This window comes from Manacus vitellinus, unplaced genomic scaffold (genome assembly GCF_001715985.3).
Source record: "Manacus vitellinus isolate BGI_N305 unplaced genomic scaffold, ASM171598v3 scaffold_13_pilon, whole genome shotgun sequence".
Taxonomy (NCBI): domain Eukaryota; kingdom Metazoa; phylum Chordata; class Aves; order Passeriformes; family Pipridae; genus Manacus; species Manacus vitellinus.
In genome coordinates, this window is record NW_021938999.1 from 11716884 (window position 1) to 11744347 (window position 27464).

The 27464-nt window shown below is 36.2% G+C and overlaps 2 protein-coding genes across 2 annotated transcripts in view; one reads left to right on the top strand and one right to left on the bottom strand.

The window, feature by feature from the left end:
* The first annotated feature begins 601 nt into the window (after positions 1–601).
* The window catches only part of FBXL13 (F-box and leucine rich repeat protein 13), a 59781-nt gene continuing 32918 nt past the window's right edge, over positions 602–27464 (top strand). Inside the window, 7 exon segments of the mRNA XM_029958069.1 lie at positions 602–678; positions 2251–2396; positions 5953–6050; positions 9172–9178; positions 19122–19174; positions 23015–23103; positions 26340–26476. Of these exon segments, the coding sequence (XP_029813929.1) occupies positions 602–678; positions 2251–2396; positions 5953–6050; positions 9172–9178; positions 19122–19174; positions 23015–23103; positions 26340–26476 (607 nt within the window).
* Positions 12753–27463, bottom strand: LRRC17 (leucine rich repeat containing 17). Its single transcript, XM_018068207.2, has 5 exons — positions 27403–27463; positions 26410–26496; positions 17536–18410; positions 13929–14084; positions 12753–13675 (listed from the first exon to the last, which is right to left on the bottom strand). Exons 3-5 carry the CDS (start codon positions 18290–18292, stop codon positions 13272–13274), a joined length of 1317 nt encoding a protein of 438 aa, XP_017923696.1. The 5' UTR covers positions 18293–18410; positions 26410–26496; positions 27403–27463; the 3' UTR covers positions 12753–13271.

The window sequence follows — 27464 nt, forward strand, 5'->3', positions numbered from 1 at the left end:
ATTTTAATTTCTTTAGGAAGTTACAGTATGCATGGTGTGAAGATAAATGAGATGATACTGGTCCTTGTATTAAGGAACATCAAAGCCGAGATGAGCCCCTTGAACATTTATACACATATTCTCAAAATTAAGGATATAGAGTTCTAAGATGGCCATTTGCTTAAGTCTTTTTATGAGGAGGTTGTGGTTTGGACATGGTCCAAACACAATTGGAGTCCAAGTAATCTTGTCCAAATAATTTAGGATTCCCTACTGCATCTGAGCATTTCCTTCCTGCCTTTCAGTCTCCTCCAAAGTTACTTTTAAACAGTATTCGTTAGAAGTCAGGCAAACTGTAATCCTGCAAACACTCTGTGTAAGACAACCTTCACTGTTGTAAGTAGACATATTCTTAAAATGTTAGAATTAAATATGGATGCAGAGGTTTTTATCTTCTACTGTGTGATCCAAATTAATTTTGCCATGAAGTGTGTAAATGGCTAAAGTGGTAGGAAGAAAAATGGGTGAGAAATTCTGATAATGGACTCCTTCACATCGTTGAGAGCCTTTTAGAAGTCTGATAGAAGTAGCCAGACTTGTACAGGCATAATTGTTTGGCATAATGGATATAGTTGTTCAAAATTTTACATGTTGTCCAAGCAACACTGAAGAGTACCTGAATGAGGATTGCAAGATCAGGTGTTAAAATTCCTTCCTTAATCAAGTAATTAACATTCTAAAATGTTAAACAGAGGAATTGCAATCCAGTATATGGCTGTATAGTTTCGATTTCTTGTGTTGGAAACCTTTCAGAACATCAAAAGGAGAAGAAGTTGTCTGTGTTTGTTTGAAAAAGAAGGGAAATAAAGGCAAAAAACCCTTGAATTAAAAAATGGCATAGGTATGGCAGACACGTTGTGGCTTAATCCAGCAGAGGGAGTAGCTGACCAACACTGGGATTAGCTTTGGGAAATCTGTCTATAGGAAAATTTGTGATGAAAGCCATTTAGCTGTCCATTATTTAAAAAGATATTACATGTCAAGAACTACAATGATAAGGGATGGATTTATAATATTTTCTTAATGTAGTCAACCATCAAGATATACCTGGCAAATTACATTTTTGTTGAGAACATTGAAGAGATGCTAAAGCTGGAATCAGTGTGTTGGTCACTATTGTAAATATTCAAGGTGTCTGAACTGAAGACAGTGGCCTTTCGCTTTGTCTGTGCACAAATGAATAATTTTCTTCACCTTTTCGTATTGGTCTTAACTCAGGTGCATAGAATCATTGAATGGTTTGGGTTGGAAGAAACCTTCAAAGATCATCTAGTCCAACCACCTCGCTGTGGGCAGGAACACCTTTCACTCCATCAGTTTGCTCAAAGTCCCATCCAGCCTGATTTTGAACACTTCCAGTAGTGGGGCATCCACAACTTCTGTCCTCCCACCATGCTTCCTGAAAAGGATTCAAGCACATGCTCCAAATTAATTCAGTAACAGCAAGAGGCCATGTCTTGAAAGGGAAGTAGTATTGCATGTCATGTTTTGAAATTTTTACCAGGCGCAAGAACTTCCAATTTATAGTTTCCTTTAAATATTCCCTTAAATAACTGCAGTTTGTCCATATACTTTAAGCAATCAATATACTTTGGATTTTCTTGCTGTATGTGAGCTTGAAGTCCAAAAGTAAATGATCCATGTTCTTTAGCTGAAGACAGCTAAAGGACAAATGAGAAAAATGGTTCGTTGGTTATTTTGAATTATTACTAAAAGATAATGCAAAGTTGTATGATAACCCTGAAAAGCAAATATTTTTTAAGCTGCATTTTGTTTTCAATTCAATTCCCATTCAACATGTTCTTTACTACACAGTATTAAACTTGTATTATATTCTGGTTTTCATTAAGTAAATAAAATTATCTAATCTTCTATGTATTTTTTCTTTAGTGCATGTTAAAAGCAATGAAATTCTTAGTAGGAATTGTTAAAGAAATGCCACATATTTTTTTACTATCCTAAAACCAGTGCTTTGTAGTCTAGCAATTGAAATATGATACATGCAATATTACCTTTAAAAATTGAATGAAAGGGAAGGCAAGTGATAAAAAGAAATACCTCTATTTTGCAGTATTTTAAAAGATGCTGGTAAATTTCTGCTTATTTTAACTAGTTTCATAACTAGGTGCTACTTTGCTGTTAATACAAAGGTGTTAATTTGCAGTTTCTTTTTGCAGGTGCTGCTTTGTAATGTATTTGTTGCACATCCAGAAGATCCACTTACATTTTTAGAAGAAAAAGAAAAAAGCCAAAGTGGAAGATGGCTCTAGCATAAGACCATTATTATGTCCAAATATTAAGAGTTATTATGCAGCAGTGGAAAATGTGGGTGCAGATTCACAAGGAAAAAAAGACACGTAAGTCTATGTAGCTGCTCTGCATAGCAAAAAATACATATTATATAATAGAAAATTATGATATATAAATTAAGTATGCTTGGTCCAATAATTTATGTAGCTCTCTTTTTGCAGGATGCCATTCATTAGTTGAGCTGTGGCAACTTGTTCTCATGAGTGCCAGGAGAGGCAGGTCCCTGTATTCTTTGCTAGGACAGATGGTGCTGGTACTCTTCTCTGAAGACTGAGCAGTGATGCTAAGGCAAAACTGGCTTGGGAGGTGTTAGGGAAATGGAGTGTACGTATGTCAGAAATACAGGGTGAAATGAGTTGGGATGCTTTTTCTGGGAAATGAAAAGTACAGTGATAGGGATAAAACACGAGGGATCACAGACTTGTAGTCCTAGCTTCAGGTAGAGGGAATGCATGATGGGAAGTGGAGGTGGAGTAAAGATCAAAACAAAAAAGTCAGAAGACAGGCTGGTATCTTAAAATACTTAAAATTTTAGTCTGGCTAGATTGAGTTCACTACAGATGTCCTGTTTCTGGTGAGTATCAGGGCATTCTTAGGGAATAATAGTCTTAAATTGTTTTCATTCTTAATAGCAGTTGCAATGATTGGTTTGACTTCCATAATTAGATTAGAGTGCATATAACTGAGTCATTTTTTAATTGTGTATGTTTGTATTGTATACAATTCTGTAGACATTTTTGGTGCAAAAAGTCACCTAAAAGATAGGTATCTGGTGTAATTCAGCATGCCCTGGGATATCTTGGACAAGGCTAGACCAGAGAGGCCTCCAGCTTAAAGTTCAGGCAGTGCATGAATCCCCTGCCAGTATTTTCTGGATATCTGGATAATATGGGGCAGATGAGTTGGCATGGATTAATTTTAAAATGCAGAATCAAAGCACCAATGACTGTAATTCATAATAAGCCTAATGGGTCAGAAGAACTCACATTACTAATAAAGAGCAAATGAATTTTTAGGATACAGAGGGTTAGGAACTGGTATCAACCAGAAGACAACAGCAATAGTGCAGGGTTTTGGGGAGGGGTGCATGGAAGCAATCAGGGCTGGGGAGTGCCTTCTGTAGGGTCTCCTTCAGGACACACAAAAAGAGAACAGGCTAAGCCAGCTGTGCTGAAAGTATTTTTGCAAGTATTTTGTCTGTGTGTGATAAATCATGCAAGTTAATACATTTGTGGGCTGGAAGCTAGGTCTGTGGAACTTTGAGGCAAGCTAGAAAAAAATGGCTTTATTTATGTGTGAAGTACAGAGGGAACAAAAATTATTACAGAAAAGCAGAAAGCCTAATGAAATACTTCCATTTTGAATTTGAAAAGATTGCAGCTGCCTTGATCCAGAGAGAATTACAAATCTGTGTGGCTGTCACCTAGTTTCTTTTTCTTGAGCTGTCACTAATTTATTCAATATGGGAGTTGCAGAAAGAGCTCTCCTGTTTAGAAGACTGACCAGAGGTTTGCTCTAGCTGAGCACCTAACCGTCTGCTGCAGAAAGGCAGAGCTCCTTCTCTCTTCTGTTTTCTGTTACTTTCTCTCTTCCTTTCTCTCCCTCTGTGAATCTTAATGTTCTCTTTTTGGTGAATCTAGTATGTAGATACTTCTTCCACAGGGGATTGTTACTGGGTGTTGTCTCCTCCAGGCCAAATCCGTGTTTGCTCTGAGCAAGACTGTGGAAAATAAAGCATGCCTGGGCTTCTCAAAGTTCTAGAACCTATGATAGGGATCTTTTATTGTCTCTGGCACTGTGGATTGTATTCATGGTGGTTCATTTCAAAATCACAGGGTATTTAGTAAATATAATTTTTAGTATGCTATCATTTATTGCAGCTTTCTGTTCTTCTCTTGTGCAGAAAAAAATATCTACCAGTTTGTATTTACAGCTGGACAAGATCTGTCCTCAGGGCCAGCTGGAAACCATTTGCTTTGGAAATTATAGTTTCCTAAAAAAGTCATTGGTACCACAGTACTCTGATGTTGAGTTGTTGACAGAAAATGATTGCTATGTATTAGAGGTGACTGCTGTGGTCTTGACACTGAGTTTTAAATTGGGTTGAGTTTTGAAGTTAAGGAAATAATCCACATGTCCGAATTAAACAGACTTTTGATTAGAGAAGTCTGTGATGGATCGAACTATAATGGTCATGGATGAAGGGATGTACAGGAAGAATCTGCTATTGAAGAGGGCCTACACATTTCTGCACCTTAAAAGGTCTTTGTAAGTCCCCAACTGCATTCTGAACCACCTAAATATCTTTAAAATGAGTATGGCTATAGCAAGCTCCCAAGATTCCAGAATAAGACCATAAAGCTAGAAAACCTGATTTTTAAAGTTGTTTTGAGTAGTTTATATGAAATGAACAGAGATAGCTTGTTGGACAGCACCATATTTTGGGAGCAGGCAAATTACCTGAATGTATTACCTATGTGCTTAAATGATAGTGGGAAAAGACACATTATTAGCTATTTCCCTACCTGATTTGTCCTTTTCTAGCTAATGAATTATGGCCTTTTGATAGTTTCTATAGGTTGAAGCAGAAAATCGTTTTAAATCTCAGTAGAATACTCTTGATTTGTGCGTGTTTTGTTTAATTGAGCTTGATCTCTGTGATAGAAGTGGGTTCTAGTTGACAGTGTTTTTCAGTTCAGTTCATTTCAGTAGAACTGCACAGAATATAAATCAGAATAAAAAGTTTCTCTTAAAGAACACCCCTTTTTGATTCTAACAATTTTTAGTGACTCATTTACTATGAAGTATATTTTGGTATAACCAATGTAATCTACACTTCAGTAATCCATGCACTCTACACTCAGACAGGTAGTCACTGTCACTTTGCTTCTTAGCTATCTTGATTTCCAGAAGTGAAACAAAATTAGCAATTATTTCTTTACTTTTAGAAAGGCTTTATGTGTATTGCTTCTGTGTACAACACTCATTTGAGTCTCAAAGCCTCTATTTGACTCAAAATTGTGCAGTTTGAGTGCCCCCTGTACAGAGCATGCAATCATTTTTCTGGAGCATATTTCAAATCATACTTGATATACTGCTATAATGAAACCCAGGTTTTATTGTGTGCATTATTGTATGGAAGGCTGCATAGCTAATATGGGAATACTCTTCTATAAACCACAGTGGAATTTTTCTCTGTTTTCATGCTGACATCTTACTATTAACATACATATCTTAAGTGAAAATTCTTTGAAAATGTATATTATTAAGAAAAAAATCTCTTCAGTGACAGGATATAGAATAAAATTATAATATAAAGTTTTTTTGTATTTTTGCTATCAGCTGGTTACTATACCAAGTTTAAACTGTTGCCATTGATGTATTATTGTACTGTTACAAAAGTAATTACATTAGAAGCATAAAACTTCTCATATAAAAGTGCTTTAGGAAAAATGACATGGGATTTTATTAACTGTGTTCTTTCTAGTTTCTTCTTCATACTTAGAACTGCACGTTTTAAGTGTTACATATCAGATTTTTATATTTCTGCATATGAAGTAGTCATTCAGTACTGCAAATGGTTATGGACATGGGACATTTTAGTATATAAACATGTAGTAAATATTATGCAGAAATGTCATCCATATGTGTTATGTGTGAATCTTTGAGGTTGCTATTCTCTTTGCTGGACTAGCTTTAAAGTGTCAGTTAAATATTACTTCTTTTACTTTTAAATTATAATTCTCTCTTCAAACTGTCTTCCCTCCATGCTTCTCCATTGTCCCATTTTGTTGCCTATATTTTTCTCTGTATGTCCAGCCATAATGAAGTGATGTATGAGATCTGTAAAACTACTTTAAATGCAGCCCTCCTTCCTTCATTCCAGTCTTCAGGCCCAGCCGTATCCATATGACTGAACATTGCTAGAATGCCATGGAATGGTTTATATTATGTGTGAAATGCTGTCATATGACAAATAAGATTGGATTGCAAACATGTGCTTTAATATAACAGAATGACAGATCCAACTCTCCTGATAATTATCATAGAATCACAGAATGGTTGGGGTTGGCGGGGATCTCTGGAGGTATCTGGTCCAGCCCCTGGCTCAAGCAGGCACACCTAGAATTGGTTGCCCCGGACTGTGGCCAGACAGCTTTCAAATATCTTCCAAGGACAGAGACTCCAACCTGTGCTCAGTCACCCTCATGGTATAAAAGTGTTCCCTGGTGTTTAGATGGCATCTTCTGTGGTTTCAGTATGTGCCCATTGTCTTTTGTCTCCTCTGTCACTTGGCCCCACTGGAAGAGCCTGGCTCCATCTTTGCACCCATCCACCATGTATTTTTACACCTTGGTACAAGCCCCCTGAGCCTTCTCTGACTGAACAGGCTCTCTCAGCCTTTCCTTACAGGAAATTCTCTCCAACTCCTTAGTCATATTTTTGCCCCCTGTTGGACTCTCTCCACTATGTCCATGCCTCTCATGTACTGGGAAGCCCAGAATTGGACACAGTACCCCAAGTGTGGCCTCACTAGTGCTGAGGGGAAAGATCACCTTTCTAGATCTCTTGGCAACACTCCTCCTAATGCAGCCCAGGATACCATCTACCTTCTTTGTGACAAGGGCACATGGCAGGCTCATGTTCAGCCTGGTGGTGTTCAAGTTTTAGCACAAATAATTAGTACTTGATTCCACTGCCAAAACAGAGTCCCTCTGGATGTAAAAAATCATCTCAGTCCTTCCTGATACTATGTGTGGAAGTACATGTGACTGTGTGATCAGTGGTTAATTCCCTTTGTGACAGCATTTTGCAATAGTTTCAGGTCAGTAATCTTTTTTTCAGTGTGGTTGTATGCTCCACTAAGCAGAGAAGTAGGCAGGAAAACCAAAAGCCTCTATAATCAATGTGAGAGGTTCAGTGCTAACTGTGAAGGTGTACTGATTCATTAGGAATCACCTGCATCCTGACTTGCTCAGCCATTTTATCATGAAGAGTAGGAAAACATCGAGGTAGTGTTTTCATGAGAAAAAAACTCTTCTGCTACAGGTAGGCAAGATAACAAGAAATGTTTTTGGTTCCTGGCACAGTTTTACTTCAGTATTTCTGTAGCAGGGGAATGTTACTGATTGACTCTTTTCTAGCCTATGCTTTAATTAAATGCAAATGCATAAAAAAGAAAAGGAAATTTTTTTATATATTTGAAATGAAAAAGTGTATTTTGATGTTTTGAGACTATAATGCAAGTATTATTTAAACAGATTGAAAACACGATTGAAATTGTTGATGCAGCCTATAACAATTTCAGTGTGATTTGTCTTGTTTTAGAAAGTGACTGTAATTATGGGTGAGAACAATTTGCTCTCTAGATTGGTGACAAAAAAGAACAATTGACCAAGAATAAAAAGTATATTTGATCATGGTCTTGGCTTTTAAATCACAGGATAAAATAACATTCTCAATTATATCAGCATTGTTGTTTAGTGAAAGAATTTAATCCAATATCATAATGAACTTTGACAGCTAATAAAGAAAGCAAGCCAAAAATAAATCATACCCAACCACATCACATCCTTTATGGGTGATGTACTTAGAAATGTTAAATCCTTCTGTGATCTTGTTTTCCTTATGTATTTTTGTACAAAACTAAAATCATAGTAACGTTTATTGTGTTTAGAGCTAAAAACATGTAAAGAACAGTTGTGATAGAATTTTATACACTAACTGCCTTTTCTGTCAAATTATTTAACTGATTCATATCTAGTGTTGATTATATCTATTTGAACATCAGTATGTTGGTTGCCATCCATTTCCATTTCTCTCACATATCAGACACTAAATTCAATTTGTGTACATATCAACAATACATTTTCCAATTTTTGTTGATAATTAATGTTTTCTGTAGGCTCAAAATCAAGATTACGTCCACTTGCATCTACTCAGTGCTATTTTAAACAAATTGTGATGAGTCAAATGTGACAGACTACAGGGGCTTTTAGAAAACATTATTTATAAAGCTGTTTCCTCTAACTTTGAAGATACACAGTAATTCTTTTTAAGCATGGAACACATATAAATCAGTGCACTATTTCTATTTAGATTAATTGCATATGTTTTTATGTTAGAACTCACTGATATTTATCATACAGCCTACTTGTGCCATTCTTTTGAAGCTCTTGTGTATAGTTTAAGATTGCTGCAAAACTATTTTTCTATCTTTTTTTAGTGATTGAAAATCATACTGACATTCTCTTTTTTTGACATTTTTTCAGCTAACAAACTGAGTTGAACTGTCTTTTCAATTATAGGCTGCAGATGTGATGAACCTTTCCATTTGAACTTCCCCAAGCTACAGTTCTGACCTCATCTTTTCAAGTGAATCCAAAATTGCACAGGTTTTGGCAACACAGATTTATTGTTAGTGTTAAAGCATCAGTTATATTAACTGTGGTTTAGGTATGTTCAACTGGCTAATCATATTAATTTTTTTTTTGTAAATTAATTATCTGCAATTTTTAAAAATTGTTTTTGTGTACTCTAACTGTGGTGTATTCATGAAATAATAGTCATTGTCTAATATCTGCATGTGAATGTTAATATGATTCCAGCTCAGACATTTTGGCAAATCAATGTGTTACTGTGCCAAAGAAGAATCACTATATGAGATGCATGGGTTATAGCTCAGCTGTCTGTGGTATTTCTCCACCTACTCAGTGATCTTAGAGAATTGTTTGCCTTCTGTGTGTGACTGGGAACTTCATCGAAATGCTGTCGCCCTTATTCATAGTGCAGGAGCTAAAATTTCCTCAGAAGCTTTTGAAGTGTTTTAGTTCCAGTAGTGGTCATAGTGTTGATGGATCTATTTCCTGCACTCTGACATGGCAAAATATGGTGCAAAATAATCTTTTCTGTGTTTCGTGTGGCTGTGTAGAGTGTTGCCTTAAGAGACAGCAGAAAACAAGACTCTGAGCCAACTTAGTGTATAAGATAAGATAAAGTGGGTGGGTCCTTTAATTCCAGGCCTGAGGCCCACAGGAATACACATGATATGCCTCTTGCATCCAGGGGGTTCCCCAATTTAAGGTGTTAACCCATCCAATCCCAGATTTATCCACCCCCCAGCACCTCCCCCTGGCACACTCCTCTGGAAATTGAGGCAAGGGGCTCTGGAACACCCTCTTCCTCATCCTCCTCATCACAGCACATCCAGTCCTTGGAGCTTCTCCAAAGATCTGGGCTTGAAGGTCGCTGTGCCTGGGTGGTATCTTGTTGTCCAGGCCAGGGTGCAGATGTTCTTAAATGGAATGAAGGTCTACCTTGGGGGAAGTCTAAACAAGCTAACAGAATTTTGAGGGAGTGATGTGGAATGGGGTAACAGTGTTAGGAAAATGTGTAAACTACTGTACTAAAGGGTGAGGGATATAATACAGCTACTTTAAAATCTATGAAAAGCTAAAAATCCAAAAATCCATAGGCATCAAGAGAGAGAGGCACACTGTGGTTTATCCCTTAGGACAGCACTCCTGGTACATGTACTGCATGTCAGGAAGGCAAGGCAATTGTCTTCATGCAATTCTATCATGCAATTTTTTCCTGGATATGGACAGAGAAAGAAAGGGAATCAAGCAAAAGATTTCTGAAAGGAGAGACTCAAAGAGCATATAAAGGAAGAAAAATGCCCATGGTTTCTTTTAGACATGGAAGTGCTTCTGGGTCTTTGGTGAATAGTAGAGAAACATAGAGATGTCAACATTAAACTGTGGTTTGTGAATGTGGTGTTTGATGGAGGGTGTACTTTACAGTACATTTTTAAGAAGCTCAGAGAAATAGCAGTTAACCCCATAATGCTGAACCTTTTATCAATTGTTAGTCATTTCTCCCATATATGTGTTTTTTAAATATATTATTGTCTATTTCCTTGTGTTCTCTCCTTCTGCATCATCTTCCTAACTCCTATATGCTTTTCCTGTTCATACAATCTTTTCTAAAGGAATTTGCTAGTAGTCACTGTCAGGAGAACATGCTAACCTATATTACCCTTGCCCCAATCTCATATTTCCATTTTTGTGTTCTTATATTAGTTGCAGTTGCAATTACTGTCTATTCTGCCACGTCCTCAGTGTGGGTATCTGCAAATGCCAACATGCAGAAAACCCTAACAGATTGCAGCTAGGTTTTCAAGGAGAGCTTCAACCAAGCACACACACCTTTTTTTAATTATAAGTGAATAGTTCTATATGTATTTCATAACAATTCTCTTGTATCATTGAAAAAACTGAAAGGTGCAATGTTTTAAGGCAGTAAGGAATAAAATTATAGTGCATTGTAGTTAAAAGAACAGAACTTCCAGCTATTCCTTGAAAGCTCCAGAGGCCATCTAAGGAAAATAGTACCAAGGAGAATTCCAGCATTCAAAACTTCAGGCCATTTTTCTGTTCACTGCTAGAAGTCTTTCCATTTGTTGATTTCCAGATGCTTAATCAGATCTACTCTTGCATGGAGCTTTGGAGCTGATACTGATTTCACAAGCCCACATGGAAACTTTTATTTGCAGGGTAGTTGTTGAACAATGTTCCTTGTTGATATGTCTCTCCCTCGCAGATTTCACACTTAATAGTGTCACCAAATATTTTGTGCTGCTAGATACAGGCAGGATGTTCAGCTCATTATCCCCCTTGAACCTTCAGCAGATGCAGCACTTTCTGGTGCCAGTGTCTGGGAACCCTGAATGATCACACCCCTCCCCTGACTCTGGCTTCTACTGAACAATTGTCCTATTTGTCACTGTGTACCACAGGTTTTAGCCTTGGTCCCAAGAGGGTCATTCATGATCTGTTTGGGGATTAGGGTCTTTGAACAGCAGCAATTAGGCCACTGCTTTTGATCCTCTGTCTTACTCCACTGCTTTTCCAGTCGGTACCTTTTGCTGACCACAGAGATCACAGGTCTCTCACACAGATTTTATCCTGTATTCCTCTCCTAGATTGCCTTTTCTACCCAGACTTTAGCCTGCCTTAAGCTAGTATTTTTTTTCCTAATACTGACTCTTTGCAGAAATTAACTTATTATGGTTTATAAATGCATTCTTTCCTACTCAGCTTTTCTCCATTGAATGCGCTGCCAGTAACAGATGTTCTGCTGTGGTTTCATTGTCTGTCCTTTTCAATCAATCTCAGTACTTCTCTACTGAAATAATCCTTCAGAATCTGAGAGGAGGAGGACTACTTCACTTAATGCCCGCTACTGCTTGTGCCAGATTTTTTTTTTTTACTTTCAGCACTTTCAAGTTTCCAGAATATACCCCATGTAGTGAATATAGCTGGCCAAATGGGATTTTCCTCTCTGTTCCATCTTTTCAGGATTAACCTTTAATAGTTGAGATAATACTTAAGATATTTCCAGGAACAGGGATGAGTCAGATACTGTTGTATTTTTGGTATAAAGTTTTTGAAAGATGTTGTGGAAGAAATGGCTAAATTATTCAGTTTTATCAGTAAAGCACCATTAAATATATTCTTAATCTGAATAAAGGGGGACATGAAGGAATGCAGTTAATAATAGGATGTGTTTGCTTTGAGATTCTTTGGAATTCCTACCACCCATAATAACTCCTGAATTTTTCCTTTATGTTGTTCTTTTTGTTAGCACAAAAGCACTGAGTGCTTTGTATTGCACTTGAAAAACAAAATGTGTGACCTTTTGGGCTTGTGGTAAAAGCACCAGAGGAATGCACAAACACTGCAATTGTCTGCAGATCTTTAAAGGAGCAAATTTTCTCCCTGGAGTTTTCCAGAACTTCTTCCAAGGTAAATTTAAAGCCAAGAGAAATTTAAAGTTTTGGCCCTGAATATCTACCCTGCACTTATGCATTTCTTACTGTCCTAAGTGTATTATGTAGAAAGGAATTTTATCTTTAGAGATATCATCTACCTAGCTGAGGCTTTTGTACAACTCCATTATTGTAGTATTAGAGTAACCTGTGGTTATGTGTATTAGAGTATTAGACTAACCTGTGAGAATGTCCTCACTTCTAGTGAGCTCTCAAAAGCATACAGTTTGGATGGGCACTGGAGTGTTGGATGCAGACCACAGCATCCTTCACATGATCCTTGTCACCTGGAAGTGATGTCATGTAATCTGTGTCAAACTGATATGACAACCTAAAATTCTTCCTAGAAAGATTTCAGCTCTACCTACCTCAAAACCCAAACAAGGCAATTATGAACATGTGGAACTGGAGTTTGGGAACCAACCATGTCTTGGCTACTCATGGCTTTAAGGCAACTCAGGTGCAGAAGAGGCTGAGTTATTCACTCAAGACTGAGCAGGAACACTGGTAAATCAGTAAGTAGAACCCACCTTCTGTGTTTGAATCTTAATCAGTATAACAACTGCCATTCCTGTTTTTCTAGAATTGTATTTAAGGTTAGTCTTCAGTTTGGTTTTTTTGATATACAATGAAACAAGAGGAAGTCAATACAAAAATCTTAGAAATGCTTTCTGGGAATATTTCAGGAAACTGATAGATACAAAGAACTGTCAATACATTCGAGAAAAAGGTGTCTTGGTCACAATCCTGCAGCTGTTTCTGTGTGAACACATAAGATGTGTTCATACATAGGATAGCTCCTCCCCATCACATTATGTACATTTTTGTCTATCGATTTCTGCTGCATAGTTTCAAATATTTACCAAAAATGTTTCACAAGAGTGTCCAGAACAAATCATCAGAAACAATTACTGGATTAAGGATGCTGGATAACTAATGCCATTCTGTAGTTATTATCTGCAATACACAGAAATCTTTGAAGGCAGATAGTCTTACAAACAATCAGTATAATTAGCAAAAAATGTAAACAGCATGTTTTTCTTTTTCAGAGTATCAGATATTTAAATGTAATTTAAAAAAAAGAGTTCCCTTATTAGCCTATCACAGTGACAATTACACCGTGCTTCTTTACTGTTTGAACTGTTTGCTCTTTGTGTCGCTCCCATTCTTCATCATCTTTGTCCAGATCAAAAGTTTCTGGATAAATGGGAAGCTTGTCTTTTGGGCACTCCTCATAATAACTTCGAACATATTTTCCAACAGACCATCCTTTATATTCCTCAGGCATTTTGCATTCTAGGCCATTGTAGTGAACATTGTAGTGATGCTTCAGCCAGTAAAAAAGATAATGGATGTTGTAATCACATCTCCAAGGATTCTCTCTCAGCCACAGTACTTTCAGAAAGTAAAGATCTTCCAGTACTCCATATTCAAAATTCTGCAAGCTGTTGTTTGATAGATCCAGCTCCTCTAAGTTGTTGAGGCCTGAGAAAGCAGCTAGTCAATAGAAAAATAGTTATTGGTACCTTATGAAGATAGCTTAGAAAAAAACATGCATATCTCTGATGGGAAAAACATGCATTATCTACTACAGGAAAACATTTTCATAATTACCCAGTTATTACTTTTTTTTGGCCTCTAGATTTTTAATCTGTTTCCCCCCATGTTTATATCTGATAGAGACATGATCAAAGTTTATAATTAATAAAATAGAAATCACTTTTTAATGAATATTTAAAATTGTTCTTACCAGGATCAATGTAAGCTATTCCATTGCTGTTTAGGTTTAATATCTTCAGTTCACTGACATCTTCAAACTCTTTGGCTCGTAGTTGTCTTATTTTGTTGTTGGACAAATCAAGTTTAGCTATATCTGGAGGTATGTTACCTGGAACTTTCTTTAAATCTTAGAAAATGAAAAAGACATAGCTTTTTATCAGCTTTAGATTATTCTTACTGCATAGCTATCACAGTTGCATGCCAGACAGAGTTTTGTCAGTCTAGCACTGTTTTGTGTTTTCTTTCCCTTTTATTCCCTCTACTAGTGTCACCATATTTTTTCAACTTCTAAATTTAATTTTTGTTTACATGTGGAAATTATTCTCTTATAGTGAAGGCAAAGTAAAGGCTCTTTCTGTGTTTTATATCTTTATTTTAGTAGAACTAGACCATTCACATAGGGATAGAGTAGATACTGAAGATACTATACTAACAAAAAGTGTGTGTGAAGGGCTTGCTCATTTAAAGAAAAGAAACCAGAGTAACTATATAAAAATCCATCCAGGCAGCATAGTGGCATTCTGTCTACTTCTCTATCCTAATTGTATCATTTGTAACCAAAGTAGCCATGGAGCTCTTAGTCATCTGTGTTCATATCCTTACAGTGTTCCTTGCAAAAGAGTTCCAGAAAGAATAGCTCCTAGTCCAGTAGTCAGGGCACATGCTTGAGAAGTGCAGACTGTGGTTTGAATCCTCTCAGGGTAATGTTAATAAACCAAATCTCTAGGATTATATTTACTCAATGAGAGTTCTAATTCTGCACTGTCATTACAGAAAAATGAGCAATATCTCTTATTTCACCATCTTTGAATGAAAGCAAGTAGTTTCTGATCTGTACTGAAATTTGTGTGGTCACAGTACTTCTGATGTTCTGGAGATGTCTGATGAATCAGGTATTTTTGAGACTAAAGCAACATATCAGAGTCTTCCTTTCTTTTATCTGATTATAAGCAGAGCTTTGGTATTATAAATACACAAATATTATAATTACTCCAGCCTGCTGTGGTTGGATGACTTCCTGCTTGTGCAGATGTCAAAGTTTCAGGGCCTATTTGTCACCAAATGAAAGCAAATAATGCTTAAATTTAGAGACTTGGAGGACTTGGCAGTACTAGAAAGCAGAGTTTTTTTAACTGTTCTTGTAAATACAAATTCTTTGCAGAAAAGCAAACAGAAATTGCTTTTGCTTCCAAATGTTTTTATTTCTTTTTATTTGTAAAACAGAATCAAGGGCATAGGGTATTTCATTCTGGAGTACTGAGAGGTCTGGCATGTCACTGATCTGGTGAGATATAAGCAAATAATTCAAAAAAGAGAACATACACGTGGTTAAATGTATTTTTTAAGATGATTCTTTCATAAGCTTTCTGGCATAAACTGAAAGCTCAGGTATGACCTGTTGTCATACCACTTTAGAGATATTCATACTCTGGTACACTGCTTGTCTTTGCATCCACTCCATAGTAAAGCAATAATGGATTGCAGCTTTTCATGTCATCTTACTGGTTTGGCAACGGATGCACCATTTTTTCTACTCTGAAATCTTGTCCATGCAGATTTAGAGAAATTTTTGTGTTTTCCTGGGATTTTGTGTGCATTATACTCCAATTCCTGATGAAAATGCCAATGAAATTGTGCATCTGCTGTACAGTAATCATATACAAAGACAGTAAGTACAATGCTTTCATCAAAGATTACCATATGTTCAGAAATGCCAAATATCCATGGGATATCTGCATCCAGCTGTTAAGCATATGCACAGTAGATCTGGTACTTCCTAAAAAATATTGGAACATACTCACTGTGTCCATGCTAAACATTCAGGAAATTCTGGACTGATATATTTAGTTCTTGACCTGAAGGAGGGAGTCCCTGTACCCTCTAGTACACTCATGTAGAGTCTGAAGTAATTTTATTTCTCCATTATTAGGACCAAAGACAATAAACCATTTTTTAAATACCCTAAACCCCTGTGAAACTCCCACAAAGATCAGACTACATCAAATGTTTCTATGAACTTAGAGAAAAAAAGTAATATTTTTTGTGCCAAAAGTTTCTGAGTATATTTATATATTCAGCTCAGCTCTTTGATACCACTAAATGGGGAGAGCTGTAAAGTCAATCTTTTCTTATATTAAGATTATAATATATGCCTGGTTTTTGTTCAATGGCACAGTTTACTGAAGACATAAAGTAATAATGATATAATTAAGATCCTATGAAGGATAATTAAGACCATACTCTTTAATCTAATAATTAAGATCCTACCTACAAAGAACGATAAGGTAGGTGAACATTAAAAAATTAATAAATGTTAGCCAGTAAAGCAGCAAAATCATTAACAAAAAAGATGTAGCAGCTGCATGGTAAAACAAAGAGGAAAGTGAGCCATAGGGAGAAGAAAGGAATTCAACAGCACGGAAAAAAGAAAAAACCATGGACCATTTTTAACGGTAATCAAATACTGAAATTGTGAATTCCTGATTATCTCCTCATACTGCACTCTGAGCTTGTCCCTGGCATTAAGGTGCAAGAGTAAGGGCACACTGAGGTTTTTACATAAAATTAAGTCACTCTTAAAGCAAATAGAAGTTTAATTGTTCAAAACATACTGCGGTGATCTGGTATTGCAGGCTAAGCTTTGAAAAAGTTGGGAAAAAATCCTCACAATGCTGGCTGCTTCCAGTAATGCTTCTTATTTCAGAATTGTTATGTTAAAGAATGATTCTCTTCTGAATTGTTTTGTTGTTTGCTTTGTTTCATCATGGGATAAAATATGGGAAATATAAAGCACAGATAGATGTGCACTTTTGTTTTGATATATACCCCATCTGGTTTACCCTTAAGGCTTAACTGTGGCTTTTAGGAGCCTGAGAAGGATTTAGGAATGGAATGGATCCAAGTGTCTGAAAAACATTTCTTGAAGGCCCTTCAACTTTGCATTGTTTGCTGCGTGTTGGGAAGAAGAACACAGGGGAGGTATTTCTTTGTGAACACAAGCACACAATTTCTTCACTTAGTAGAAGAAATCTTGCACAGCAAATGTGAGGATGCAATGGCTTTCCCTTGCAATCAGGTTCCTTTGGGCATTGCAAGCACAGCTGGCTGCCCCAGCCCTGCTTCACAGTTCACTTCTGGCAAAGTTATTGCTATTTTTGTGCTTGTACACTGGAAAGAAGAAAAGACTCCCTGTGCTTTTCTCTATCAGTTCAGCAGTTTCAGCACAGCTTTAATTTGTCTGATGAGTATGTTTATAGTTGTAAATCAGACTGCTAAGGTGCTAGTCCTTCAGTAACTTAAGCAATATTCTCAGGTTTATTCTGGTTGATTTTTGTTAGCTATCTTATACTAGAGCACTAAGGAATATCTGTGGAATTGGGGCTGCAGAACAGAGATAAAATGCAGAAAGAATTCCTACTAATTGCTACTAATTATGAGAGAAAAACAATTGAAAGTATCAATTTAAGTAAAGCGAGTACTAGTACTATATTCATTTGCAGTACATAATATGTAAATAAATGTGGTAAGGGAACAAGAATATTAAAATCATTAATTCAGCTATAATGATAGATACAAACCTTTTCTTTTGCAGTTCAGAGTTGGTACAGGAAACACATACATGTGGCACAAAGAGGAATCAAATTCTGGTTTGACAGGTTCGGGCTTCTCCCGTTTTATGTTTCTGGGGTCCTGCCTGTCCTCTTCACTACATAGCTGATCAGCTTTTATCTGCTTTAGCTTTTGATTTTTCAGTTCTATTGGATGCACACACTTGGCATAATTTCCCAAATTTCTGTTTGTTGGAACCTGTAGCATTGTAACAAGGGTTTCTAGTTCACAGTTGCAATGCCAGGGATTATCATAAAGGCGTAGGTAGTTTAGACTGGGTGTATAAATAAAAATCTCTTCAGATAAACTCTTAATTTGGTTATGCTGAAGTAAAAGTGTGGTAAGTTTATTCAAACCAAAAAAAGCCTCGCTCTCAATTTTTGATATATCATTCTGTTGTAAATCTAGACTTTTCAGTGCTTTATACTTGGAAAACATATTATTCTTCAATTTGCGAATCCTGTTTCTTGCTAGCAGCATGTGTTTTATATCCTCTGGCCAATCAGGTCCCACAAAAATCAATTTTCTCTCCTGACAATCTAAGTATTTCTCATGAAGGTGAGTGTAAATATCACATGTTAGACCTTGGGCATTGCGCTTAACAGTGCTAGATGCTCTCCTTAAGATGTTTTCCCTTTCATTGTTTTTCAAACTCCTGTTCCTTGTCCTTCTACAGTCAGATGCCTTACAAAGAAAAAGTAGTACTACAATAGTAACTAGTTGCATCCTGACATTCAGCTGGCCCCAGTTATTTTCTGTGACAGCTGGAACAGTTGAAATTTTTGAATAGTCTGAATCAGTGTTGTACAGATATGAGGAGGCACAGCTGGGGTATGTGGGATCCCTGTGTTGGAAGAAAAGTAAAACATTAGAACAGATGAAATGGGCATTTTCATGGAGGCTTGTACATAATATGCAGCATTCAGTCAAGTACTCAATCATCACATTACTTGGAGCTTCACAAATGCTTTGAACATTTAATGTCCTATCTTTGTTAGTTAGTTAGTTTGTTTCTTTGTTTTTACTGTCTCTGGTCTACTAGGTCTAATTGATAAAACATGGGAAACTGCATGGACCAATTTCTAAATTATCTTTGTCAGGAGGATCTCATGTATTCAGGAAAACAGCATCAGGTTGGATCTTCTTTACATTTAAGTTAATCTTGGAAGTTGGGTTTGAAAGAGGAGTTTGAAGCTGATATATTCCAACTTTCTTGGTGCTAAACAACTGGAACACATACACAGCCAGACCAGGGAAAGTCATCCAGTGACTGTCAAACTCACAGTTTTAGTCTGCGCTTGAGTGTGGACTTGTTTTCAAGTCATTTTCTCAAGTCAGTTTACTCCAGCTCTGTATTCTACTTTTGGGGTTTGTGCTTTCATTTCAGTAATCTACTGTGACCATGAGTTCAGGATATTGGCCTAGATGGACTGAATGTGTATGAGGAATTCATACACTTGTGTCATATGCTGAAAATTTGAGCTGTTAACCTTTAATATAATGTGGGTTTGGTTGGGTTTGGGTTTTTTTATTTTGGTTTTGTGGGTTTTTTTAGGTGAATGTAGGAATTTGCAAGTCTTGAATATCTCTGAATGCCAGGGGTTAAATGTAAAGGCTATAGACTTTTCCTATGAACTCTAGGGAAGATTTTTTCCTAGTGCTGTGGTTATTTGGGTACACAAATGTTCCTGATAAAAAATAAAGACTTGTGTTCTCAAGTACTTTGAAAATGGAATTTAGTAGGATTCAGAGATAATCAGTGAAGCTCTCTTTGGTTTTATACGGTGCCAGGGAAAATCATATATTCCATTTCAATTAATTTTAATAAACAGGCTTCAAAACTTCACCAGTTTGGGAGGAGGGTTTTGTTATTATGAGCTTGGAGTTGTTCATAATGCATTTTAATACTATATTGTTTTCAGGTTCCTTTATTCCTTCCTTCAGTAGTACACTTGAGCTCTAAAGACATCTCACTAAATTTCTTGATATTTTTGGGAGCTTTTAAGAGGTGTCTAAGAATGCAATCACCATTATGTATTTGTCCATTTTTTTCCAGTTTAACATTTTCAGTTTTATCTTGCTTCCATTAATTCTCTTTAATGTTTTTTTCATTGCTGTGTCTGATGGAAAAACAATATTTCACTCTGCCTTAATTAACAATTTCTTAGAAAAGACACCGATATGTGCAAATTTTTCTAGTAATAAAATCAATCTAAAGATACAATTAATATTTTTTTAAGAAATTATGGTTCTTAATAGACAGATGATGTATACATCCATTTATAGTCTATTCTAGTGTTAGGTATATAAACAAACAATTTGGTATAGTTTAGTTGTCTTTGTAGTGAAGTGTACATGCAAGGTTCTAGCCAAGAAACATGCCAGTATTTACACACAAGGTTTTAAAAATTACCACAGATGAGCTACAGCTTATGTACCTGATGCAAAAATGGCTTATCATAGTCAAGTTAGAGAGGCAAGAGCTGCAGAAGAATCATGAGATTCTAATTTATAATACTCTGTTTTAGTTCTGCTTTACATATATCTTCTTCTCTGTCCTATTTATTGCCAAGTGTCTTGCTCTCATAATTTTCACAGATTACGTAAAATTCTTTGCTATAGCAACTACAAAGAATGGATAAAGAATTACTATGAAGTCCTTTGAGTAACACTGTGGAATCAGCTTGCTACATAACATAATACTTGCTATATGATGTTATAATTGCAGTGTAATATTTAGAGGTCGTGTGCCTCTCCAGGGTCATGTTGATTGTAGGTTCCTGCTTTCTGTCCAGTGTCTGGACTGTACTGGACTGCGTGGGCTTATCCCATCCCAGCTGTAGGACTTAGCGTTCACCTTTGTTGAACTGAATGAGGTTTCTCTCAGCCCAATTTTCCAGATTGAATCTCTCAGAATAGCAGTTCTAGCCTCCAGTGTATTAACAGATCCCCCAGTTTGGAATAATTTGTGAATTTGCTGAGAATGTACTCTGTTCCTACCATCCAAACCATTTATAAGGACATTTAACAGTCCTGGCCTCCATACTGACTCTTGAGGGATACCAGTTTCCACAGGACACCAGTGGGACTTTAGCACTATTGGTGACAACCCTTTGGGCTCACAGTCAAGACAAAGTTTCACTCATCTTGAAGTCCATTTACCCAGTCTTTATTTTACCAATTTGGCTATAAAGGATACTATGGCCTGTGCTGAAGGCCTTGCTGAAGTCAAGATGCACAATAGATGCTTTTATCCCCTTATCTGTAGATCCAGTAATTCCATCATAGAAAACTACCATCTTAGTGAGTAATTCTTTGCCCTTGGTAGATTTATACTGGCTGCTTGCTGTGACTTTTTAATCCCTCATGTTCTTGGATGGGGCTTCAAGGAGGATTTGCTGCATAACATTCCCAGGGACTCAGGTGGAGCCAACTGGCCTGTAATTTCTTGGATCTTCCATTTCCTGAAAATGGATCTGACATTTCCTATCTTCCAGTCATTATGAATCTCCTCTGATTGTTGTGAACTTTCAAAACTGAGCGAGGCCTCTCAGTGGCAAGAGCCAGCTTTCTCAGCTCCTGGATGCACCCTGACTCACTCCATTTCCTCAGGTGCTCCCTGACATTAACTTCTTCCTTCCCAGAGACTCTCCTCATAGGCTCCAAGCAAGGCACCTGGGAAGCCTTCAGACAAGCCTCAGCAGTAAAAACTGAGGCAAAAAAGTAACCCCTTTTTAACCCTATCCATTATTCCACAGCCCTCCAGGGCTGTATTCCATGAGATCCTGTTAAGTAGATCCCTAAACAAGCCAAAATCTGCTATCAAGTTCAGGTTTTTTCTATGGTTTGTCCAGTTTTCTTCTCTCAGGATTTTGAACTTCTCTTTTTCATGGTCACAGTAACAAAGCCAGTCTAGTTCTTCACGTTCCTTCACCCCTTGAAAAACGTATTTCCTAGACCACTTGTCAGTCAGCTGGATCAAGAAATTGTCTTCAACATACTGTGGAAGTCCCTGAATTTTTCACGCCCAGCCATATTGTTCTTCCAGCAGGTGCCACAGTGGTTAAAGTCTCTCATGAGTAACCAGGATAAGCAATAGTAAGGCTTCTTTCAGCTGCCCAAAGGTTTCATCTGCCTTCTTTACTTGATCAAGCAATTTGTAGCAGATACCTACCACAATGTAATCCTCACAGATCTAGCCTCTAATCTTTAAAATAAGATCTTGATTGGCTTGTCATCCATTCCAAGGCAAAGCTCCATGTGTTCAGGCATAACTTTGCATAGAGTGCAACCCATCCTCACCTTTCTGGGCTGTCATTCCTAAATGTTCTGGAACCATTCAGTGTACCCCTCCGCTTGTGCGTGCTACCCCTTTGCATCTCTGGAGTCCCAATGAAATCACAGCTCTGCATCTGTGTGTGGACTTTGGTCCCTGCTGGTTGATTCCTGTGCAGCAAGTGTTTGTGTTCAGACCCTTGGGACAGACCCTCGGTTGTGCTGCTTTCATGTGGAAGGTTTTGGAATTTTCCCTCATCGTGCTGTTCCCCCCAGTGCTTTCTCATCACTGCCCGTGCCTTCAGTCCTCTTCAGGTTATGGTTATCTTCCCTCAGCATACCTATTTTCACTGATATCTCCTCTCTCAAATCCTTCATTACAGGAATGTATTTCAAAAGCACAAACTGTCCTCTTTAGAGTTAGTTGATTGGTATTGAATTACCAGCTATCTGGATTGTCCTTTTGCCTGATAACTGAAATAGTGACAAGGTGACCACAATATGGCAAAAGGTATGCACTCAACTACTACGTTTTCATGTACAAGTGCTGACTTTTTGCCTTTCTATTATATTGACATTTACTGTGAAATGTTCTTCATACTAGGAGATTTGTTCCCATTATATAATAATGGAACAATGTATAGAACACTATAGGTAGTACCTCTCTGCAGGTCAATAACATGTAGAAGCACTATAATTACTCAAATCTAACATTCCACCTAGAAGTTAGAACTAAACAGGAAGAATTCTGTAAATTATATTACAGGTTAGAGAAATGCACCAGAGCTCATGGATAAAATTCACCAGTGGTTTTAGATTGGCTAAGAGTAATCTTGATTTACCAAAATGTGTAAACATGTGCTAACTTTCAATCATATGAAAAGTTTTCATGCTCTATAGGTCTGTATAGTGTATGTATCCTTGAATTAAAATGATAAAATGACCATACTTCAAGTGAGTAAGAGTAGCATCAGATGTCTCTCAGTATTCTACTCTGAGGATTCCAAAGAAAATGGCTGAGATGTATAAAAATTTATGATGATTTAAAAATATTTAATCATGGCTTTGTTCCCTTGAAACTCTGCATAAAAAGGTAGGATAAATTAATAAAAATACAAATATAATTTTAATATACTTCTGGATTTTTTTCATTAGTCAGGATGAATTGATGAGACACCAGAAGGCTGCAGAGCTCTTCTCTATTTAAGTCTGTTGTATAGAGATAATACTAATGGAATAGTCCTATGACTTTTGTCAAGATAAAATTAATCAGAAATATGAAAGTGTATTTGTTTTAATCTTGTAGGAAATTTAGAGGCATATGTAACAGAAATACTCTTTTTAAGTGATTTGCAGGATTCTGTCTGCTATGAAAAATTAAAGAAATGCCCCATACATTTCACTTAGATAGCAGTTCTTTTATCTTTTTAGTATATTTAAAAATATATGGTAGTGTCCCCTATATATTGCACAGTTTACAAAAGTTTTTAAAAGAACATGCTACCCAAAAATTTCTTGTCCATGTCCAGTTCCTCACTGATGATGCAAGAAGTTTGCAAGTTAGATATGTTCTTAATAATTTGTTTTTGAAACAGAGGATTGTGGATGGGTGTATTGTGTGAGCCAAAGCCTTGTGTGACAACTGCAAAAGAAGGATTTATTCCAAACTCTTATTTGGAAGATCAGTGAGCTGAAAGCAGAGAATTTACAATCGTACAAAAGTCTCCCATTCCTGTTTTTAAATGTATCCCTTGATACCTGAAGTCTGCCTGGCTGGTAGAATTGCTGCATTAAAAGCTGCCATGGAGGACAAGAGATGTGCTGGTCCATGACAGCAGCCATCACAAAGATGGATATAGATTTAAAGATAACTGTACGTTGTTTCCCTTTTCTATGAGGAAAACAAATGTCTTTCTTTCAACAGCATCCCCACAAAGCTCAGAAACATGTTTTTCTTTGGCATTTGCATAATACATTTTGACTTTTGTTTTTCTTAGTCTGTAACACCATATTCTCATATAACTAACATTTGTTTTGGCAAAGTTTTGTATTTTATGTCTCCAATCTTACCACTCATCTCCTCATTAGTATTATCCTTATTATAATCTCTGTTTTCTCCATGTTGGCTGGTATTTTTAAATTTCCATATATTTTTGGTGAAGTTTGGAACATCATTTCTTTTGATGTGTAAATAGCACATACCAAAGAAAAATTATCCACTATTAAAATACCTTTTGCAATTAATTTGTATCTTGTTAATAAGAAACTCTCCCAGTCACACATGATAGTTCTGATTTAAAACCATAAGATTCCACTGTTGGTATTGACAGTTTTTGGACAAAAAAGCAAAGCTCATCGTTTCTGAGATTATGTGGAGGTACAGAAAGTTGCTGTCCTGTGAAGATTTTGATAGCAGACAGATTTCATAAACATTTTACATCATCTCAAAAGCATTAGCTCAGCACAAGTCCTCTGTATATGGTAACTAATACAAATTGCTTAGAGATGGCAGTATTGCATTTCATAATAGTGCACGTGAAGTTTACTGTGGTATGTCAGACATCCTTTATTGGAACAAGGAGCTAGTGGAGTGTACTCATACTATTCCATACAAGCATTTTAACCTCCATATTTCACAACACAAATAATCAGCTATAGTTTCCCTCTGAAAAGTTCTGTTGCATTTGGTAGACATGAATATTGTCCATCAAGAATAAATGTCAGAAGGGGATTTTGTCAGATTGCTTTAAAACAATGATCCTGAGATTGCAAATGTCAAAATTAATTGAAGAACCAGTATGATTTAACTCCTGCAGAATTTAGCTCTAACACAAAACAAGAATTTTTAGTAGTCTGTGTGCTCAAGATTGTTTTAAAATGGAAAAGAAGGAATGTGTTAAAATTCCCAGATCATAAAAAATTAGTAATATGACCTATAAAGAAAATTAACATCCTTTCAAAAGTATTATAAGGTTTTGATCACAGCTTTCAATATGCAGTAAGAAAGGCTTACCTGTGTCTTAAGTTGTGCAACCTTGTAGCAACATATACTTTAAAAAAACTTAGAACTACCAGAGTATAAAATTCAGTCTCCTAATGTATTATCTATTTTATCAGATATGTTTGAAGTATGCTTCTCCAAGTTTGATTTTTGCTACTTATTTCTGTGGGATGTGACCCTAAAACGCAAAAAGGCTTAGGCTTCTACAGAGAAGGATACTTTTATTTCTGTTCTTAATATGAACAAAATATTTCCATTTTTAAAAACAGACACCAGAAATAACACATACCTTTATTTTCTAATATCTAGTTCTGATGCACATTGTCCGTCTTGTTGGGTTTTTTTCATGAAATGTAATCTTATATTTAATTTCTTAATATTTTGTATTATTCTTTTTTGACAGCATTCTTTTGTATTTCCTATCTCTTTGTGTTCAGTTCAAGTTAGCATGTTTTCCCACTCTATATTGAAAGTATAAAGTCAGCTCCAAAAGTCAGTATTGCCACTCCTTAAGCAGTCAGCTCCTCAGTGGGTGTTCCCATCTTTCTTCAAAATGCCTGCTTTGGCTGACTTGCAGAACTGCATTACTATATCCCTACAACTAAATGTCTACCAGAACAGAAGGTCCTAATTCTAGGTTTTGATTTTCTGCATGCTTTCATTTGTGGTGCTTGTGGCAATTGTTATTTATTCCAGTTAGAAATGTAGTTCAGTAAAATGAATAGTTTCCAGTATGATATAAACCAAAGCTGCAGATGGAAACTTAAGTAAATTCAGAGTATAGATTCTTGCTTCTACAGAGTGCTGTTGGTTAACATTTTCTACTTACACAGTTTGATCTCTCTTAACTAATGTTTAGTATAAAGAAATGTTTTTCAAAAGAACAGATCAAAATCTAAAATTGCGTGACTCACCTTAGGGTAATTCCCTTTTGTAACTCTTTCAATTTTTCATATTCTTTTAATAGTACTCTTCTACATAATTATATTACTTGAGAAGCTTTAACTGCACATTTAAGCTTTTAACGTTCTTTGATAGAGATCTGGTTTTCATTTCCAGCAGGCACTGCTTGTAAAATTAATGGCAAAGGAAGTCCAGAAAACTTATACTGAAAAATCATACTTGCAAAGTATGCACAAAAAAGTTCCAATTAATTTAAAAAGTATGCTTTTGCAGTTATTGGAGATAACTTTAAAATTATACTGGTTTCATATGGTGAAACATGTTGTATGATAGAGCTATTCCCCAGTAATTTGCAATACTAGGAGCAGAGAAAAAATTGCAACAGAAAGGATTTTCAAACATCAGCAAGAAGATAACTCAATTTCATATTGAACATCTTTTCTTTACAGTAATTTTCAGAATACTTTAACAACGGTATTTTATGTTCTTTTGACTCTGTAACATGTCCTTGTAATAATTTTCTTTCTGTTGTTTTTTGTGGTTTGGGAGGTTTTTTTGGTTTTTGTTTTTGTTTTTGTTTTTTTTTTTGCAAAGCAACTTCCCCACTTTACAGTATCTGAGTTTAGCTCACTGCAGAAAATTCACAGACAAAGGTTTACCATACCTGGACTCTGGAAGAAGCTGTCACAGGCTCATCTGTTTGGAAATGTCAGGTTGCATTCAGGTTTGTAGTTCACGTCTTTCTTTCATTCTGAGAAGCAAAGAATCCTTTATATGACTGGCTGCATCCTGCATTCATGGTATACTGGAGCTGAATGAGTACTGCAGCAGCCTTCCAGGGTTTTGAATTACATGACTACAGCTGTTTAAGTTTTACTCAGGAATAATAGCACTATAGGTTTGGATCCCTTCCAGCAAACTGTCAGATCTATAAACAGCTAGTGCTTACTGCATAATGAGAACAAGGCTTGCTTTTTGTAGCCATAAATAGACTAATTCTGTGCCATGATTAGTTGGGGTTTAAAATCTGGAGCTTTGGAAATGCAGTTTTTGCTAAGATATCAAAAAAATAAAAGACACTCTGTGCTGGAAAAAAAAAAAGAAAAATTTACAATTGATTTCCTAAGAAGGAATTTAATTAAAAAGTTAATTTTTCTTACTATTTTATATTGCTTTAATATATAAATAGACGTAGTATTTATAACTGCAATCAAAAATAGTAAAAATTTTGGATTATTTTAGTATGCTACTAAAATGCTAAAGAAAACCGAAGTTTTAGAATGTGGTACATTTTAGAAACTTTCAAATGTATACTGTATCTTGAAACATACTCCAAAAGCAATATGAAATACCAGATTGTAAGACAATAAAGACTCCACATACATTTCTCTATACACTGAGTAGATTCTCCATATTACAAAATACATGTGAAATGATAAAGAGGTGGAGTCTGAATAATATCATGGTTTAACTTTGCATCTAATAAAACCTTTTCAGAACCAAAGATGAAGGCAGATGGGGCAACATTCTTGTTCTAATTGATCTAATTGATCTGAGTATCTGTTTCTTGTTCATAACAGTCATCAGACTGTTGTGCAGTGACAGTGTGAAGTTTGAAATGAGGGCTGAGATTAGAGGAAAGTTAAGAACTACCTACCTCTGAGTTACTTTTTCAAAATGCCAGTAATTGGTTCTGTTTCCCAAAAGCATCATTCCTTC